We start from the raw sequence: 16,196 nt of genomic DNA, 5'->3' as shown, positions 1-16,196 counted from the left end.
GAGAGGCTGTTCATATTCAGTCATCCTAAAAATAAAAACTTGTATGTCCAGCAAATTTGGTGAAATCTGAACTGATGTATGAAGTAATTGTTAATTAACATACCTTAACTAATGATGTATTAAACACTTTGTCATTACATGAAGTCAGACAGGATCATTAGTTCATGGTGAACAACAGGAATTCATTATTAATTCATACAGAAATTCATCCTGAGTCATGCATTACTACAACATGACTTCAGCAATATTCCACTAAGAAAGCTGTTCCATTATTATAAAGTGTTTCCATAATTATTAACTTACCTCCATCTAACAGTGGCTGAATGTTTAACACCCGTAATGATCGTTCTGATCCCTCAGGTTTATGAATCTCTCGGTTTGATCCTTGCTCCCTAAAAAACAAAAGAAATGTAAAGCACGTTTTGTCATGTCAACAGACACAAGGATTCTTATATGGCGAAATAACAATAATAATAAAAATTGTAATAATCCTGAAGTCAGCTCTGTATTCAATGCAAACCTTTACCTACAGTTTTACAGTCTGGAAATAACGCAGGGCTCACAACCTCATCTAAATGTGGTCATCTTAGTCCATTTATATGTAATATGAAGTATAACAGTCTAGTCCCGTGGCTACATGTAAGCATTACTAACGTCACGTAATTTAACAGAAACATTAAAGTGTTAAGGTCCCTTGAAGCTTCACATATCTGGCGTTGGATGTTCAAAAGTGTAAAACCCAAATCCTTACATTTAAAAGTGAATTCCACTCAGTCTCTCTCTTCCCCGCTAGGTGCCGCCATATTGGATAGTAATTTTCATGAATGAGCAGCGGCGCAAAGGATCTTGGGATGTATGAGGCCGCGAAGGATAGTAGCGATGTGTCCTTCTAGAACAGGGAAAAGAAGGCTGCATTTGTGGGCTACATCCGGGTGTTTTTGAAGGAGCCTTCGAAATGGGACAGCCTTCGCGCAGCGTTGTGACGTAATCGGCCTTCAAAATGCAGCCTCAGGAGGATGCAGCCCCTGAATTGAGACACAGCTTCAAAGAGGGAGAGGGGAGGGCTGCCATGATGAGGATCATGACACCATTGTTAGAACAAGACAGATGACCCTTTAAATCTTTGCCGTGGAGTAATTTTGTTTTTGAATATAATGAAACAGAAGACGTCCTTGTTTCAAAAGATGACTTATTTAATATATATCTGACACATAACCATTTGACAATACTCTCTGCGGCCGGTCAGACAAAAAGTCTCTGATCCACAGAAGAAGGCTCTTGGACTTGGAAGTCATCTTTGGTAAACAAACAGACTTTTAATTAGTGCATTATCTCGTCTCCTGACCACTCAAAGTGCTTTCAAATTGCATGTCACATTCATCCATTCACACACTGATGCAGAGGCTGCTGTGTAAAGCACCATCAGTATCAACTAATCATTCACACACAGACAGAGAGAGCAGCCACCGGGGCAGTTTAGGATAAAGTCTCTCGCCCCGGGGACCTGGGATCGAACCCTCAACCTTCTGATTGAGACGGCCCACTCTACCCCTGATGCACAGCCGCCCCATGAATCAAACAAAACTGACATCAGTGTGAATGCTTGATCATAGCGGACCGTCCAGGAACACGGCGGTTTTGGGGGTTTCTTTTCCAGAGAGGCACGGACACTTCAATCTGTCACACGAGGAGGAGACAAACAAATCAAACATGTTTGCATGTTTCAAAGTGACGCAGGATTATAGAGGACTGAAAATGTAAACAAAGGTGTTTGATGTAATAAACTTAAACAGCTGTAACACGATCACTTCATCTCAGATTTTCATGTTGACCTGGGAGGACAGGGAATCTTTATTGTAGCGTTGCAACGGGGAAGACACCAAACAGAGAGTAGCAGGAACTAACAACATACTGTAATACTGAGTGTTGAGGATGCTGTGTGTGTGTGTGTGTGTGTGTGTGTGTGTGTGTGTGTGTGTGTGTGTGTGTGTGTGTGTGTGTGTGTCTCTTTGTATGTTTAAGGGTCGCCAACAGGACAGTGGTTTGAGATTAACTGAGTGGGAGAAAATGCTGGAAACAAATCTAAGGAAGGGATTGAGCTCAAAAAATAATAAACAGTTTGACCAAATATTAAATCAAAAATAATTAATTAATCAATTGAATTATTAATAATGAAAAATAGCTGAGTAGGCAAGTAAGAAATTGAGTTAAAAATAAACAATAATAATAATAATAATAATAATAAATAATTCTAATAGTTGATCCTTATAGCAGCTGTGAGTTGACTCTGCTACCTCTCTCTCTTCACCTCCCTCTATCCCTCTCTCCAACACGGTCTCAGCAGATGTGTGTCTAACATGAGTCTGGTCCTGCTGGAGGTTTCTGCCTGTTAAAGGAAGTTTGTCCTTGCCACTGTAACTTGCTAAATGCTGCAAAGTGCTCTGTTCATGGTGGATTAAGATGAGATCAGACTGAGTCCTGTCTGTAAGATGGGACTGGATCTGATCCGGTCTTGATGTTGGGTCTTTGTTTATAATAGAACATAGAGTAGTGAGTATAGGTATTAAATCAGCTGTTTAAAACATATGTGTCTGAAGCAGCGTACCTTTTTCTTCGATGTATTTGTTGCATAGTTTCAGGAAGAGGTAGTCCAAAACTCTCTGGAAGGAAGAGAGCAGTGAAGGCCGCCACGATGGCCATAGTTCCCAGTGTGATGTACGGAAGGAACTTAAAGTATGTACCTGAAAGAAGAGGAGGGACAGAACACGTTTCCTTCGTTGCATGTGTTTTTGTATCATTTGAGAATCGTCAGCATGTTTCTCCTGAAGGAGGTTGTTGGTTCGTTGCAGATCCTTTGCCTGGCTCAGCAGTAAAGTCTGTCTCCTGTGTGAGTGTATCTACAGTCAGATAACTCACCCAGCTCTACCAGTATCGGTGCCAAGCAGGAGCCCAGTCTGGAAGCTGTGGTGCAGGTCCCGGTGGCTGTGTTCCTGAGCACGGTCGGGTAGAGCTCTGCGATGTAGGCGAACATCAACGAGGATCCGGTGGTGATGGCGTATTTACCGAACATCTCCAGAGCGAGAGACAGATTTGAATGACCTGAAAAATAAATGAAACGTTCCTGAAGATCCACAGACCGGGTCACACCTCATTCATACACTGAAGGAGGAGGAGGCCATGTAAAGTACCATCTAGTAATCAATCCCATTCACACACTGAAGTATCGCTGTCTTTAACACAATGGGAAAGTTTGGTATAAGAGAGAGGACCGGCTGCCATGGAGGCACATTGTTAAAGTTCAATCTTTGCCTCTGCTGACTCCTGACGTATTAAAACTTTATGAACGAGGGGATTCAAAATGTGTCTTCAATTCTTGTACCGACAAGTTCTTCTTGTTTTTGTTCTTTGAGCAGTAAAATTTAAGAAGTTCACAACAAGGAGCAACATTTTCTAACACATGAACAGAGTCCTGGTGCTCAACAGAGAGAGCAGAGCAGGGACGGGTCTGTCTGAGGAATCTGTTTTGCTTCTAATATTGAAAACTCAATGTCCCAATTTATTATTAATAATAGTATTAATAATATAGAATTGATAGTAATACAAATAATAGTCATTTCAAAATAATAATAATAATAAAATAAATATTAATTAATAACACTAACAACAATAATGAATAATAATAAAAAATGTTAATATAAAACATAATGATAATATAAATAAATTATAGTAGTAATCACAATAATAATAATTAGTATAATATAGAATTGATGATACAAATAATTATAATTTCAAGATAATTATAATAAAACTAACAATAATAAAAATATACAAATAATCATTTCAAAATAATAATAACACTTACAACAATAATACATAATAATTAAAAATCATAATTAAAAAATAATAGGAGTAATCACAATAATAATAATAATTACAATAATATAGATTTTATGATATATACATAATTATAATTTCAAAATAATAATAACACTAATAGCAATAATAAAAAATCTAAAACATACCAATTTAAAAAAATTATACTAATACAAAAATAATAATAATAACATGAAAATAATAATAATAATATACATATAATAATTATTATAATAATAACAATTATAATAATAATAAAATCTATTTATATAGCATCAACACAGACTGAATTTATAACAATTTAAATCAACAGCTGAATAAAAGAGAACATACTAAAAATATAAAAATAAAAAGGCAGTAAAATGAATAAAAACAAGGATTGAATAAAAGAAAACCATTACTAAAATATTTATTAAAATAAATATAACATCATGGATAAAACATTACAAGATGTTTGTTTTCAGAAGTAGTGATGGAGCCTCCCTGACATCCTCAGGCGGGAAGTTTCACAGTCGAGGAGTCGAACAGGAAACGCTCGTCACTTTTGGTTGTAAAGTTTGAAATGAGGTCCCCCGCCTGAGGATATCTGTAATAAATCACTCGTATGTTTGTGTGCTCACCTGGAGGCACAAGTTGGATAAAGTAAAGTGGCACAGCTCCAAGCAGCAAGGTGCTGATGACAGAAATCCGCCGAGGGAGGTAGAGCAAAGCCAGCCAGCTGGAGATGTAAGCAGGAACCTCCACGGCTGCTGAGAAGAAACAGCTGATGTACGGGTTGGTGTGGAGCCGGGACGTGTTGAAGGATAATCCATAATATCCAAAAGTCATCGTGAACCTTAAAGAGATGAGGACACAGACACACAGCAGAGGAAACACATTTAATGACACAGACTGATACATGAATTAGAGCAGCTCAGATTATTTTATTATTTGTGATGATTTCTAAGAGACGCTCGAGCGTCCCTGTGCACGTGTTGTGATGTTACACTGAAGAACAACATGTCTTCAGGTGTGTACATTCTCTCCAGGAACAGTTTGTGATAAGAGTTTCCTCATATATCTTTACAACATCACACGTCAGATAAGCTCCGACAGTCCAAAGTAAATCAGGTTAGACCTTAATGTCACGGCCGGGTCGCAGTCACCTTGATAATCTGACAGATTATGATCACTTCACAGCTCCATGATTGATACGCAGACACAAAGACAGAGGACAGGATCCAGAGTTAAAACAGAAATATGAGAACTCATTCGCTAACACCAGTTAGCGTTAGCATGTAGCCTCTTCCTCGTGATCAAACAGGATGTAAAGACACTCAGAAGAGGGCCTGACACAAACCCTGTCTGTGACAATATTCTGCAAAGAAAGTTCTAATCTTACAAATCTAGAAAATGTGGCAGACTTGGCACTGCTGTGTTCTTGGCTGCTCCATCATGAGTGAGAGTTTAAACTAGGGGTGACCCCAAATACTGGAATATTTGATGATTGGTTCTAACGAGTCTTAGTCGACTGCCAATCTCATAGTTGAATATTTGCATATGAAACATGGATCATTCCATTCAAACCATGGGGGTGCTCAATGTCTAATGTTACATTATTTTCCTGTAAAAATAGTGCCTCATATATCCTATTTTGATATAATTATAGACTTATTGAATGTAATTCTGAGAACAGCTCTTGAAGTGTTAAATCTCCTTAAAGTGGTAATTAAATCTCCCCTGGTAATTAAAGGTGGACTCTCCCATTTAGCAGGACCTGTGGAGCAGACGTACCTCAGCTGGTCTTTAAATCTTTCTACGTTCATGGCAGCTCAAAATGTCAGGAAATAAAACTTCAGTTGATCCTAAAAACTAGTGATGAAGATGAGGAGCAGCTTCATGAAGAGGGCTGTGAGATCAAGGATTACCGGACCACACAAAAACTGTACGGGGTCAAAAGAACCAGGAGGGATACCCAAAGCTGTCTGAAGCCTCAAAAACAATCCACAGCATCCCATCCACCTCCACACCATCAGAGAGGATATTCTCAAAGACAGGATTTACAGTCAACAAAGACAGGAGCGCACTTCTGCCCGTACACACGATGGTTTTCCTCACGTACAGTTTGAAAAGACTCAAGCGGACAAAGACGAGATGAAAGACTGTTTTAAAAGGTTCTGTTCAGAGATTTAAAAACCCTTTAGCTGGTTCAGGTTTGATTTTGAACATTATACAAATGTTTAGTCTTAAGTTGGACAGACTACCCTCTGCAGTGCTGCTCTCTGCTGTGTGAACACTGTTTAAATATCTGTGGAGCGTTGTTCCATGTTTAACTGATGGTGGTCTTATTTGAGTTTTCCCTCCTTCATCACCTCGTTGTTTTTACAATATAGCTTTAAAAAATCTAAGTTTTATACTTCTAATATTCTGTTGTCCCTTTTACTTTAAGCTCTGAGTCTCTTAATTGTAAAGGGTTATGTGTAATATTGTCATGCGGTCACCATCATGCAGACTTTGGGTCAATAAGGAAAAACAACAAACACTCCACTATTCGTCGACTATGGGCAAAATCTGAAGAATCAGATTCGACTAAGTAAATCCTTAGTGGGGCTCACCCCTAGTTTAAACTAAATGAAGTTGTACTCACGACACAAAGCAAAGGCTGAGAGTCATGACTCTGATGTGGCTGATCCTCAGCAGGTCCAGCACACTGGCTCGTTCTTTAGGGCCGGGTTTGGTCTCCTGTTAGAGAAGATTCATTTAAACAGATACTCATAAAAGTCAATTTAATGTGTGTGTAGTATTCTGATGTTTTCATTGTCTTAAAGTCTAATGTGTTTCTTAAATAATGAAAGCTAATCAATCTACTTAAAGACATAAAAGAGACTGAGGACACACTTCACTTCTGTTCTGACAGTTTTTAGATTTGAGATATTTTTGTTTTGTTCATTCTTTCTTCTTTTTCTGCAGCTCTCCTAATGTGATTTAAACCTTCAGCCCAGCGTGTGTCTTTAGATCCACAACATGGAAGTCGGAGTTATCTTACACTGTGACCCTGAAAGATGACGCTTGGAGCCTGAACTTTGTTCCACTTTGCCGCCTTTCTCACGATGGCCTCCGCCTCCTCCACTCTCCCCTGAGAGAGGAGCCAGCGAGGAGACTCTGGGATGAACCTGTGTGACACAGAGGAGATCCAGTGAGTGGAGTTGATGAGTTGAGGAGATTCAGACTCTGATTGTTTCATTAACTTAAGCCTGGTTAATACTTCTGCATCAAATCTACGACATTTTCACCTTGCACAGTCTGCACTCTGCAGTTGAAATGCATCTAAATCTTTGAAGTTTAAACCTGGGTTTAGATTCCACAGAGTCACCTCATTTACACGTCTAACTGCATTTAGGACAGCATGCAGGACAGTCTGACTTGTTTTTTTTGACACTGAAACGCAGACATGAGAACTGTAAAAACAAAAGCTTTGATTCTCAGCTTTGTCTCCTTGTTGCACTTGGTTTTAACTTTACAATACAAAGTCTTAATAAACATTTGAAGTCACAACAAAAGTGTCTTACCACCAGAAGGGGATGTAGGCCAGACAAGGCACGGACATAACCAACAGCAGAGACTTCCAATCCCTCAGGAAGTAAGCAAAGAGAGGCAGCAGCATGTAGCCGAGGGCGAAGCCTAAACATGTTCCCAAAGACGAGTACAGGACTCGCACGTTTCCAGTGAAGGTCTCCGCTCCTGCAGAGAAGGCAGGGTCATGTCATCAACAAACCAGAGACAATAAAGGTTTGCATGTATTCAAAATCTGATAAATGAGGTAAACTATGGAGGCAAGTATTCAAAGAACAGGATGATCATATGTACCCAGCACTAAAGCACCTACAAAGTTGGACATCTGTCCCAAACCGTTGAAGAAGAGGAGGACGGTGAACATCGTCCACGAGACGGAGAAGACCTGAATGAAGGTGAAAAAGGTCTGAACGGCCATGGTGGCAAAAAGGACCGGTTTCCTCCCAAATCTGAGAAGAGAAGATAAAAAAGAGATGAAGAAATACAGAACAGAGAGTAATATTAGAGCTGAATTACACTGTGTGCACTGAAATGACATCATATGAACGAGACCTCTTAAAGGTGACATATCATGCAAAATTGACTTTTTAATGGTTCTTTACCTGAAATCTGTGTCCCTGTCTACAAACCCCCCGAGAATGAAAAGAATCCATTCTGCCCCTGTTCTGATTTCTCCACCTTTCTGTAAATGTGTGCTGAAACCAGCCGTTTCAGACTTCCGTGTTTTTGTTACGTAACAACAATATCCGGTCTGTAACAGGAAGTCAGAGCTCGGAGCTTGTTCAGCCCATAGACTGTATAAAATACAACTCAACCCCTCCTCCGTTTTTCATTCCCTGCACAAATGTGTGCTAACAAGGAGCTTAGGAGGGAGGCATGCTAGTTGTAGGCTGTCTTAATAAACACAAAGGTCGCTTTGACTCCCCACGTCTGCAGATTTGAAGATCTAGTGGATGATTTTTATTTATCATGGATAAGTGCTAGCGCTAATTAGCATAGCCACATAGCTACATGTTCATAGCTGTAGCTGTAGCTGTGTACCAAGACACACGTCGACATACTTACAAATAAAACAACAAGAAACACTAAATCTGTGACCAATGGTTCAGAAAGGTCCCGCTGCCTTTCTGGCAGAGGTCGGTTTTACTCCCCACGTCTGCAGATTTGAAGATCTAGTGGATGATTTTTATTTATCATGGATAAGTGCTAGCGCTAGTTAGCATAGCCACATAGCTACATGTTCGTAGCTGTGTACCAAGACACACGTCTACATACTGATAAATGAAACAACAAGAAACACTAAATCTGTGACCAATCGTTCAGAAAGGTCCTGCTGCAGGCGCCTCTCCGTCAGGATCAGATTCAGAGGGTTGAAGTAACGCGATCTCTGAGCAGCCGTGTATATTCAGCCAACATGTAAACATTAGATCAACGTGCTGGAGAGCCGAGGCACATCCACTTCCTGAGGGGGCGTGGTCAGAGAGAAAACAGAGTGTTCTGAGGAGGACTGAAGAAAAGGACTTTTCAGGCATGCCAAAATCTGATTTCAAAGTGTTTTTTTGAGCATAAACTTTAAAGACATGTTTTGGGGACCTCTTAGACCAATATATGTTGATGAAAAAAGCGTGATATGCCACCTTTAAAGGATGCACATGAACTAACAACACTCTGAGCTACACGGTGTGGATAAACAACCTTTTCAGACTCAAAGGGCTTCATATAAAACACATCCACACATCATTCCTGATACGCTCAAATGAAAGCTGTGTTGTATTGTAGTCTGTTAACATGAAGCTTATTTAAACTGTGGTTCACAGAGCAGCATGTTTTGTCCACGCCCTGTTCTCACCCTGTGGACGGCTCGGCATCTCTTTGATCCTTCACTTTTGTTGCTGTTGAAGTTACATACTAATCATTCTTTTGTGAAATAAATCCTAACATGTCTTTCAGAAGAGTACAACATAAGAACAGGATGTCTGAGCTGCTACAGAAACAACCACATGTGTCAATCAATCAATCAATCAATCTTTATTTATAAAGCACCTTTCATACAAATCAAATGCAACCCAAAGAGCTTTACAGTGATAGAAAACAAGAAAGAAGCAGAAATGAAACAATGGCAAGACATATTAGAGGAAGATAATAATAATGATAATAATGAAAATAATAAGAATACAAATTAAAAACAAGAACAACATAAAATAAAATAAAGACTTAAATAGAGACTAATGCAAACCAAAATAAAATATGTGCAATAAAAATAAGTTAAAGCATCAAAATTAAGAATAAAAATAGTTTAAATAATAGATTTAAAAGGTAAGGATAAGAGTTGAAAAATAAAACTAAGGCTAAAAATATCAATAAAACTGAGTAGATAAATAAAATTAAATAAATGAATAAATAAATACATAAAAATAGAATAAGATAACAGTTAAAATTACTAAAATAATAAAGCACCATTTAAATCAATATTATAGTAAAAGGTTGGTAATAAGATTGTTAAACTCTACATAAAAGCCAGACTGAATAAATATGTTTTTAGTTTACGTTTAAAAGTCTCAATATCTCCATCAGCGCCTCTCAGATCCTCCGGCAGGCTGTTCCATAGTTTGGGAGCGTAGTGGCTGAAAGCAGCGTCACCAAATGTTTGAGTTCTGCTCTTAGGAACAGCTAAAAGAGAGGAGCCGGAGGATCTGAGAGACCTACCTGGTTTATATACTAAAAGCATCTCTGAGATGTAGTCTGGTGCAACGCCATGCAGCGCCTTAAAAACTAGTAAAATCATTTTAAAATCAATACGAAAAGCAACAGGCTGCAAATGTAAAGTGTGGACATAAAACACCTTGAATGCACTTTGTAGTGACACACAATGATGTATAGAAGTGGAAGAGGTAGATGCAGATGTTCTATTGAAGCAGACTTACCTCTTTAATCTGGCTGTTTACTTGGAGTCATTTCTTTTAGCCCTGGACTGCAATATTAACATTTTTATTTTATTCTATCTTATGGTATTTAACACATTTTATTTTATTGATTTTATTGAGATGATTTTACTACATTTTATTTTTCTGCTATTTATCTGATTTTATTTTATTGAATTTATTGTAATTGTTTTATTTCATTTTCCTGATATTTAACAGATTTTATTATAATGATTTTAATGTATTTTATTTTTCCTGGTATTTATCTAACTTAATTTAATTAGCTTTATTGTAATTTTTTTTCCTCTGATATTTATTGTAATGAATTTATTCTATTTTTCTCATATTTAGCTGATTTAATTTAATTTAATCTAATTTATTAGAATTGTTTTATTATTTTTGGGAATTTAACAGATTTTATTTAACATGTATTTTATTGTAATGCTTTTATTTTATTTTTTGATATTTATCTAATTTAATTTTATTGATTTTATTGTAGTGATTTTATTTTCTTTCTATTTTGAACTATTTTATTTTATTTTTCTGTATCTTGTTTTAGTCTCGTACCATTTTACCTGTTGCTGTTATTTCTGTCTCTGTTCTTTAGTGAAGCTCTTTGCGCTGCATGCTTGAATGTATGAAAGGTGATTCATTAATAAAGATGAGTTGTGTATAAAGTGGAACATTTTCCTGTGTGTAGTTTTGAGTTGAGGGTGTCATTGAGTACCTGTCTGAGAGCTGTCCTGAGAAGAAGGATCCAAACAGAACTCCAATAAAGAAAACTGTGGAGGTGAACGGCTGCTTCCACTGCTCGCTGCACACCAGGTCGAACTGAAACATCAAAACATTTCAACTGAGGAAAAACTTCAATGTTCACTTTCTGACTGACCACATCTTTAATGCATTCTCTGCTGGTAGTTCTGCATGAAGCTAAGTCTAACTTCACACTCGAGCACCCATGGTCTTATTTCATGCTCAGACAAATACAAGTCACATGACCGAAAGCAGGACGCATGAGGAGTAGTTCCACATTCCATAATGAAGACGAATCAATGAAGGGCAGGTCGCACTAGTTTGATCAGAACAGAATCCAACGGCTGCCATGACAACAATAAATTTGAATAATTAGCAGTGATGAGGTGTGGTGACTGACTGCAGGTGTGTACGGTGCAGTGGAGCTGTTGCAGCTTGACATTTGGCTTGGCACAGCATAGATTCAGAGCTATCCAAAGGAGAGACAAAGAGACAAGCTCAACCCTTAGTAAACAAGTAAACCACAAACACAGGCTGGAGGAGGGGGCGCCGTTTGTAAGGTTGTGCACACCGGCACATTAATATAAAATAACAGCAACACTTCTCCAGCTTTAGCTTCAAAACGTCATAAACAATAATCGGTCTCCCCACACCAAACCTCTCAGACTTAAACCACAGGGCCATCAGATGCATCGCAACCTCAATAGAACAGGACATCACACATCCACTGAACACCCACCTCATCCCACTCCCCTCAGGACGCAGGTACAGAGCTCTGAGGTGCAGAGGGGCTCGCCTCGGCAAGAGCCTGATCCCTGCTGTTATAGTGAGCCTGAATAACAGGCCTCACTGAATGATACGACTCTGTCTGAGTGTTGATGTCTGGGTGGACTGTTTGTGGAGCCTAAGGTGTGTGTTCTTGTGTTTGTCTGTGTCTGTGGAAATGTACAAAGGTGCTGTGGAAAAGGAATTTCCCCAAGGGCACAATAAAGTCTAAAGTCTAAGTCTAAAAATGTAAAGTGAACTTTTAAAAGTCATTTTTTTAAAATCACATTTAGAGGAATATTTGTGATCTTCTTCACATTTAATTTTGTGATGAAAAATATAAAAAGTTAAAATGATTGTTAAATCCAAATCCTGAATATTAAACTAAATGTTCAACGTTAAATCTAAATTTTGAATCTAAATCTAAATGTTAAAAACATTACATATAAATCAGTCCGGCTGTAACCTGTAGGAGTCAGTACTGACTATGATTGAGAAATCTGTATCGCTTTATGATGCTTTTATTTTGGTATTTCCTCTAGGCGGCAGTGTAAATTTGCATATCAGTTAAATATTTAGAATCCCGGAGCAACATTTAACATTTTTATTTATATTCAATATTTATATTAATATTAATATTTACATTTAGCATTTAGATTAAGATTTAAAATTAAGATTTAATCTTGAACATTTATATTTAACATTTATATCTATCCTTAATATATATATTTATATTTAATTTTTATGTTTAATATATATTTAATATTTATTGTGAATTTGCATATCAGCTAAATATTTAGAATCGCAGAGCAACATTTAACATTTATATTTAATATTTATATTAATATTTATATTAATATTTATATTTATATTTAGCATTTAGATTTAGATTTAAAATTTAGATTTAATCTTGAACATTTATATTTAACATCTATATCTATTCTTAATAATTATATTTATATTTATGTTTAATATATATTTAATATTTATTGTGAATTTGCATATCAGCTAAATATTTAGAATCGCAGAGCAACATTTAACATTTATATTTAATATTTATATTAATATTTATATTAATATTTATATTTAGCATTTAGATTTAGATTTAAAATTTAGATTTAATCTTGAACATTTATATTTAACATTTATATCTAGCCTTAATATTTATATTTATATCTAATTCTTATGTTTAATATATATTTAATATTTATTGGGAATTTGCATATCAGCTAAATATTTAGAATCACGGAGCAACATTTAACATTTATATTTATATTTAATATTTATATTAATATTTAGATTTATCATTTAGATTTAGATTTAAAATTTAGATTTAATCTTGAACATTTATATTTAACATTTATATCTATTCTTAATATTTATTTTTATGTTTAATATATATTTAATATTTATTGGGAATTTGCATATCAGCTAAATATTTAGATTCATGGAGCAACATTTAATATTTTTATTTATATTTACCATTTAGATTTAGATTTAAAATTTAGATTTAACGTTGAACGTTGAACATTTATATCTATCCTTAATATTTGTATTTAAAATTTAGATTTATATTTAACATTTGGTTTTAACTTAATATTTTTTAAATGTGAAGATCACAAATATTCCTCTACATTTTTTTTTAGTTTTTTAGTTTTTTAAGTTATATTTTTTGGTCTTTTTGCCTTTATTGGACAGGACAGCTGAAGAGAGACAGGATATGTGGGGAGTAGATTTGGAGCAAAGTGGAGAAATGTTGCTGTTATCTTCGGTGTGCTCAACTTTACAAACGTCGCTCCATACAGGAGGAGGGAGATGCTGTGATAATGTAGAGACTGAGAGAGAATCACACTAATGATATCATGAGTATCATCAGTTTCAGGCATGAACACGCACCTCAGAGACGATGGTAGACTGGTAGATGTCTTTGCTGTAGCTCCACCCGTCCACACAGCCCTCCTGCTGCAGCTCCGTCAGGTTCACGTCCCTGCCAGGAAGGAATCCCTGAGCGGAGAGGTTCTGGACCACATCCAGCCGGTACCTGCTGCAGCTGCTCTGCTCCCGTTTCCCATCCACCACCTCAGGGTCACACAAAAAGAGGAATCTTGTTTTGTATCTCATAAACTTATCTTATAAAAACCTTAATGTTAAATTAGCTTGATGCTTATCTTATAGATAAAACAAACAAACAAAGAGAGCATCTTAATTATGATTGTGCAAGCCGGTAGATATTACATGCCCACACAAGTCCATCACAGTGACTGCATTGTATTCAGATGCACTTAACTTGATCCTTTAATTGTGTTTCTCATCACGCAACTTTAATCCTGGAGTATTGAGGCTGTACGCTTTTTTTTTTTCATCAAAATCTTTTTATTGAGACACAAACAGGGTGTACATTAAGTGCAGTGTTGATCAGCCAATGATATTAGAGGATGTTATAAATAAACACCAAACGCAGTTAGCAGTAACGTCTACATGGGAAAAGTGAGAGACACATGCAAAGGGAACGAACCAGTAACTGCACATGGTAAGTAAATGAAGCATGGACAACAACAGCTTGTGTTACTTTTTTGCTTTTTAGGTTAGAGAAAATATAAAGGTAAACAAAAAAAAACAAAACAATAAACAAACAGAAACAACAACAACAACCATTATAAAACAATCCCTACCCTGTCACTGCCAGTGGTATCTTGAAATACTTTTCCCAGTCCCATTAAAGACCTAATTCTACATCAGAAAGAGAGAGATGATGAAGCTGCATCTGAATCATGGTTTAAAAGGTTTGTATACAGAGTCCAGAAAGGGTCCAGAAAGGGTCCAGAAAGGGTCCAGAAAGGGTCCAGAAAGGGTCCAGAAAGGGTCCAGAAAGGGTCCAGAAAGGGTCCCCAAATTTCAATAAACTGTGCATTTGAATGTTGGAGTGAGAATCTTATTTTCTCAAGCTTTAAGCAAGCGCTGTACGCTTTTTTAAACAAGTCGGGAATGATCGCTGTTATACTCCCACTGTATTCTGCATGATACATGTTAGACAGTCACGACTTACATGCAAGCTGTAATCAAAATATTGCAGGAATATTTAACATTCCTGTCTAAGTTTGTTTCATAATGGATGTGTTGTTGTGAACTACAGGAGGCAGAACCTATGAATATAAATAACTTTCAGTGTGATCGTTTTTTGGCACACAAAACAAACAGGAAGAGTTTTTCAGGAAGAGTTCTGTAAATCTCACCTTTGAGGGTATGATGTTTTCCTGCCACTCTTCAGTCAGGTTAACATCAGGAATAAAGCAGTGGTGACTTGGAGCGTCATTCAGAAACACGAGCGTGAAGGCACCGAATCCATTTGGCATGATGCTGGCACAGAGCAGGAAGAAGACAACCTGCTGGAAAAGTCCCCACTGACCCAGAAAGGCAATGCATTCAGCAAAGTCTTTCATCCTCAGACCTTTACAGGATGCTTCTTTTCAATATCCCGGCTACCATGAACTGCACCGTCACATTATGAATGCTTTCATTCTTTTCACTACAAAGTGATCATTGCGTAAAAACCAGTAGTGGTGAAAGGACGTGCCTCCAGCCACCGCCCAATCCCAGGAGAAGCTCTTCATCTGTGTTTGCTCTGCTTACATAAATACATTGATGTATTGTTATGCAATCAAGTACTTTGGAGCTCCTTTATTATTATTATTATTATTATTATTTATTTTTAATATTGATTTATTTTTATATTATTTATTTATTTCTAATATTTTGTATTTATATTTAATATTATAAATTTATTTTTATTAGTTTTTCTTTGTTATTTTTATGTTTTTCTGTGAAGCACTTTGTAACATTGTTTACAAAAGTGCTTTAGAAAAAAACGTATTATTATTATTTTTTTTTTATGTATTGTGTTAATTATTATTTATTTTTTAATATATATATTTTTTAATATATATATTTTTCTTTGTTTATTCTTCTATTTTTCTGTGAAGCACTTTGTAACTTTGTTTACAAAAGTGCTATAGCAACAAAGATTATTATTATTATTACTATTATTATTATTATTATTATTATTATTATAATTATTATTATTATTATTGTTATTATTATTATAATTATTAGTTATTATTATTATTATTATTATTATTATAATTATTATTATAATTATTATAATTATAATTATAATAATAATAATTATTATTATTATTATTATTATTATTATTATTATTAGTAGTAGTAGTATTATTATTATTATCATAAACACATCAAATTGAAATGAAACAGGAGTAGGATAGACGCCTGAGATTCCCCCCTGCTTCCTTTTTGTTGGTTACTCCGTCCTAA

At 36.0% G+C, this 16,196-nt stretch overlaps 1 protein-coding gene across 3 annotated transcripts; it reads right to left on the bottom strand.

Annotated features, from left to right (window-relative positions):
* Positions 1-1,172: 1,172 nt before the first annotated feature.
* On the bottom strand, positions 1,173-15,531 carry LOC117812453 (solute carrier family 22 member 4-like). Of its 3 annotated transcripts, XM_034683196.1 has the most exons (12): positions 15,098-15,190; positions 14,537-14,594; positions 13,761-13,943; positions 11,074-11,177; positions 7,720-7,874; positions 7,422-7,593; positions 6,899-7,025; positions 6,500-6,594; positions 4,494-4,708; positions 2,917-3,099; positions 2,606-2,741; positions 1,173-1,677 (listed from the first exon to the last, which is right to left on the bottom strand). In XM_034683196.1, exons 2-12 carry the CDS (start codon positions 14,579-14,581, stop codon positions 1,608-1,610), a joined length of 1,485 nt encoding a protein of 494 aa, XP_034539087.1. In that variant the 5' UTR covers positions 14,582-14,594; positions 15,098-15,190; the 3' UTR covers positions 1,173-1,607. The 3 variants fall into 3 exon arrangements, with proteins under 3 accessions (XP_034539087.1, XP_034539086.1, XP_034539085.1); XM_034683195.1 differs by lacking the exon at positions 14,537-14,594 and having other exon boundaries at positions 7,735-7,874; positions 15,098-15,531; XM_034683194.1 differs by lacking the exon at positions 14,537-14,594 and having other exon boundaries at positions 15,098-15,319.
* Positions 15,532-16,196: the final 665 nt, after the last annotated feature.

Source organism: Notolabrus celidotus, chromosome 5, assembly GCF_009762535.1.
Source record: "Notolabrus celidotus isolate fNotCel1 chromosome 5, fNotCel1.pri, whole genome shotgun sequence".
NCBI lineage: Eukaryota > Metazoa > Chordata > Actinopteri > Labriformes > Labridae > Notolabrus > Notolabrus celidotus.
Note: the sequence above shows the minus strand (reverse complement) of the source record. Positions and strands in the feature narration are given on the sequence as shown.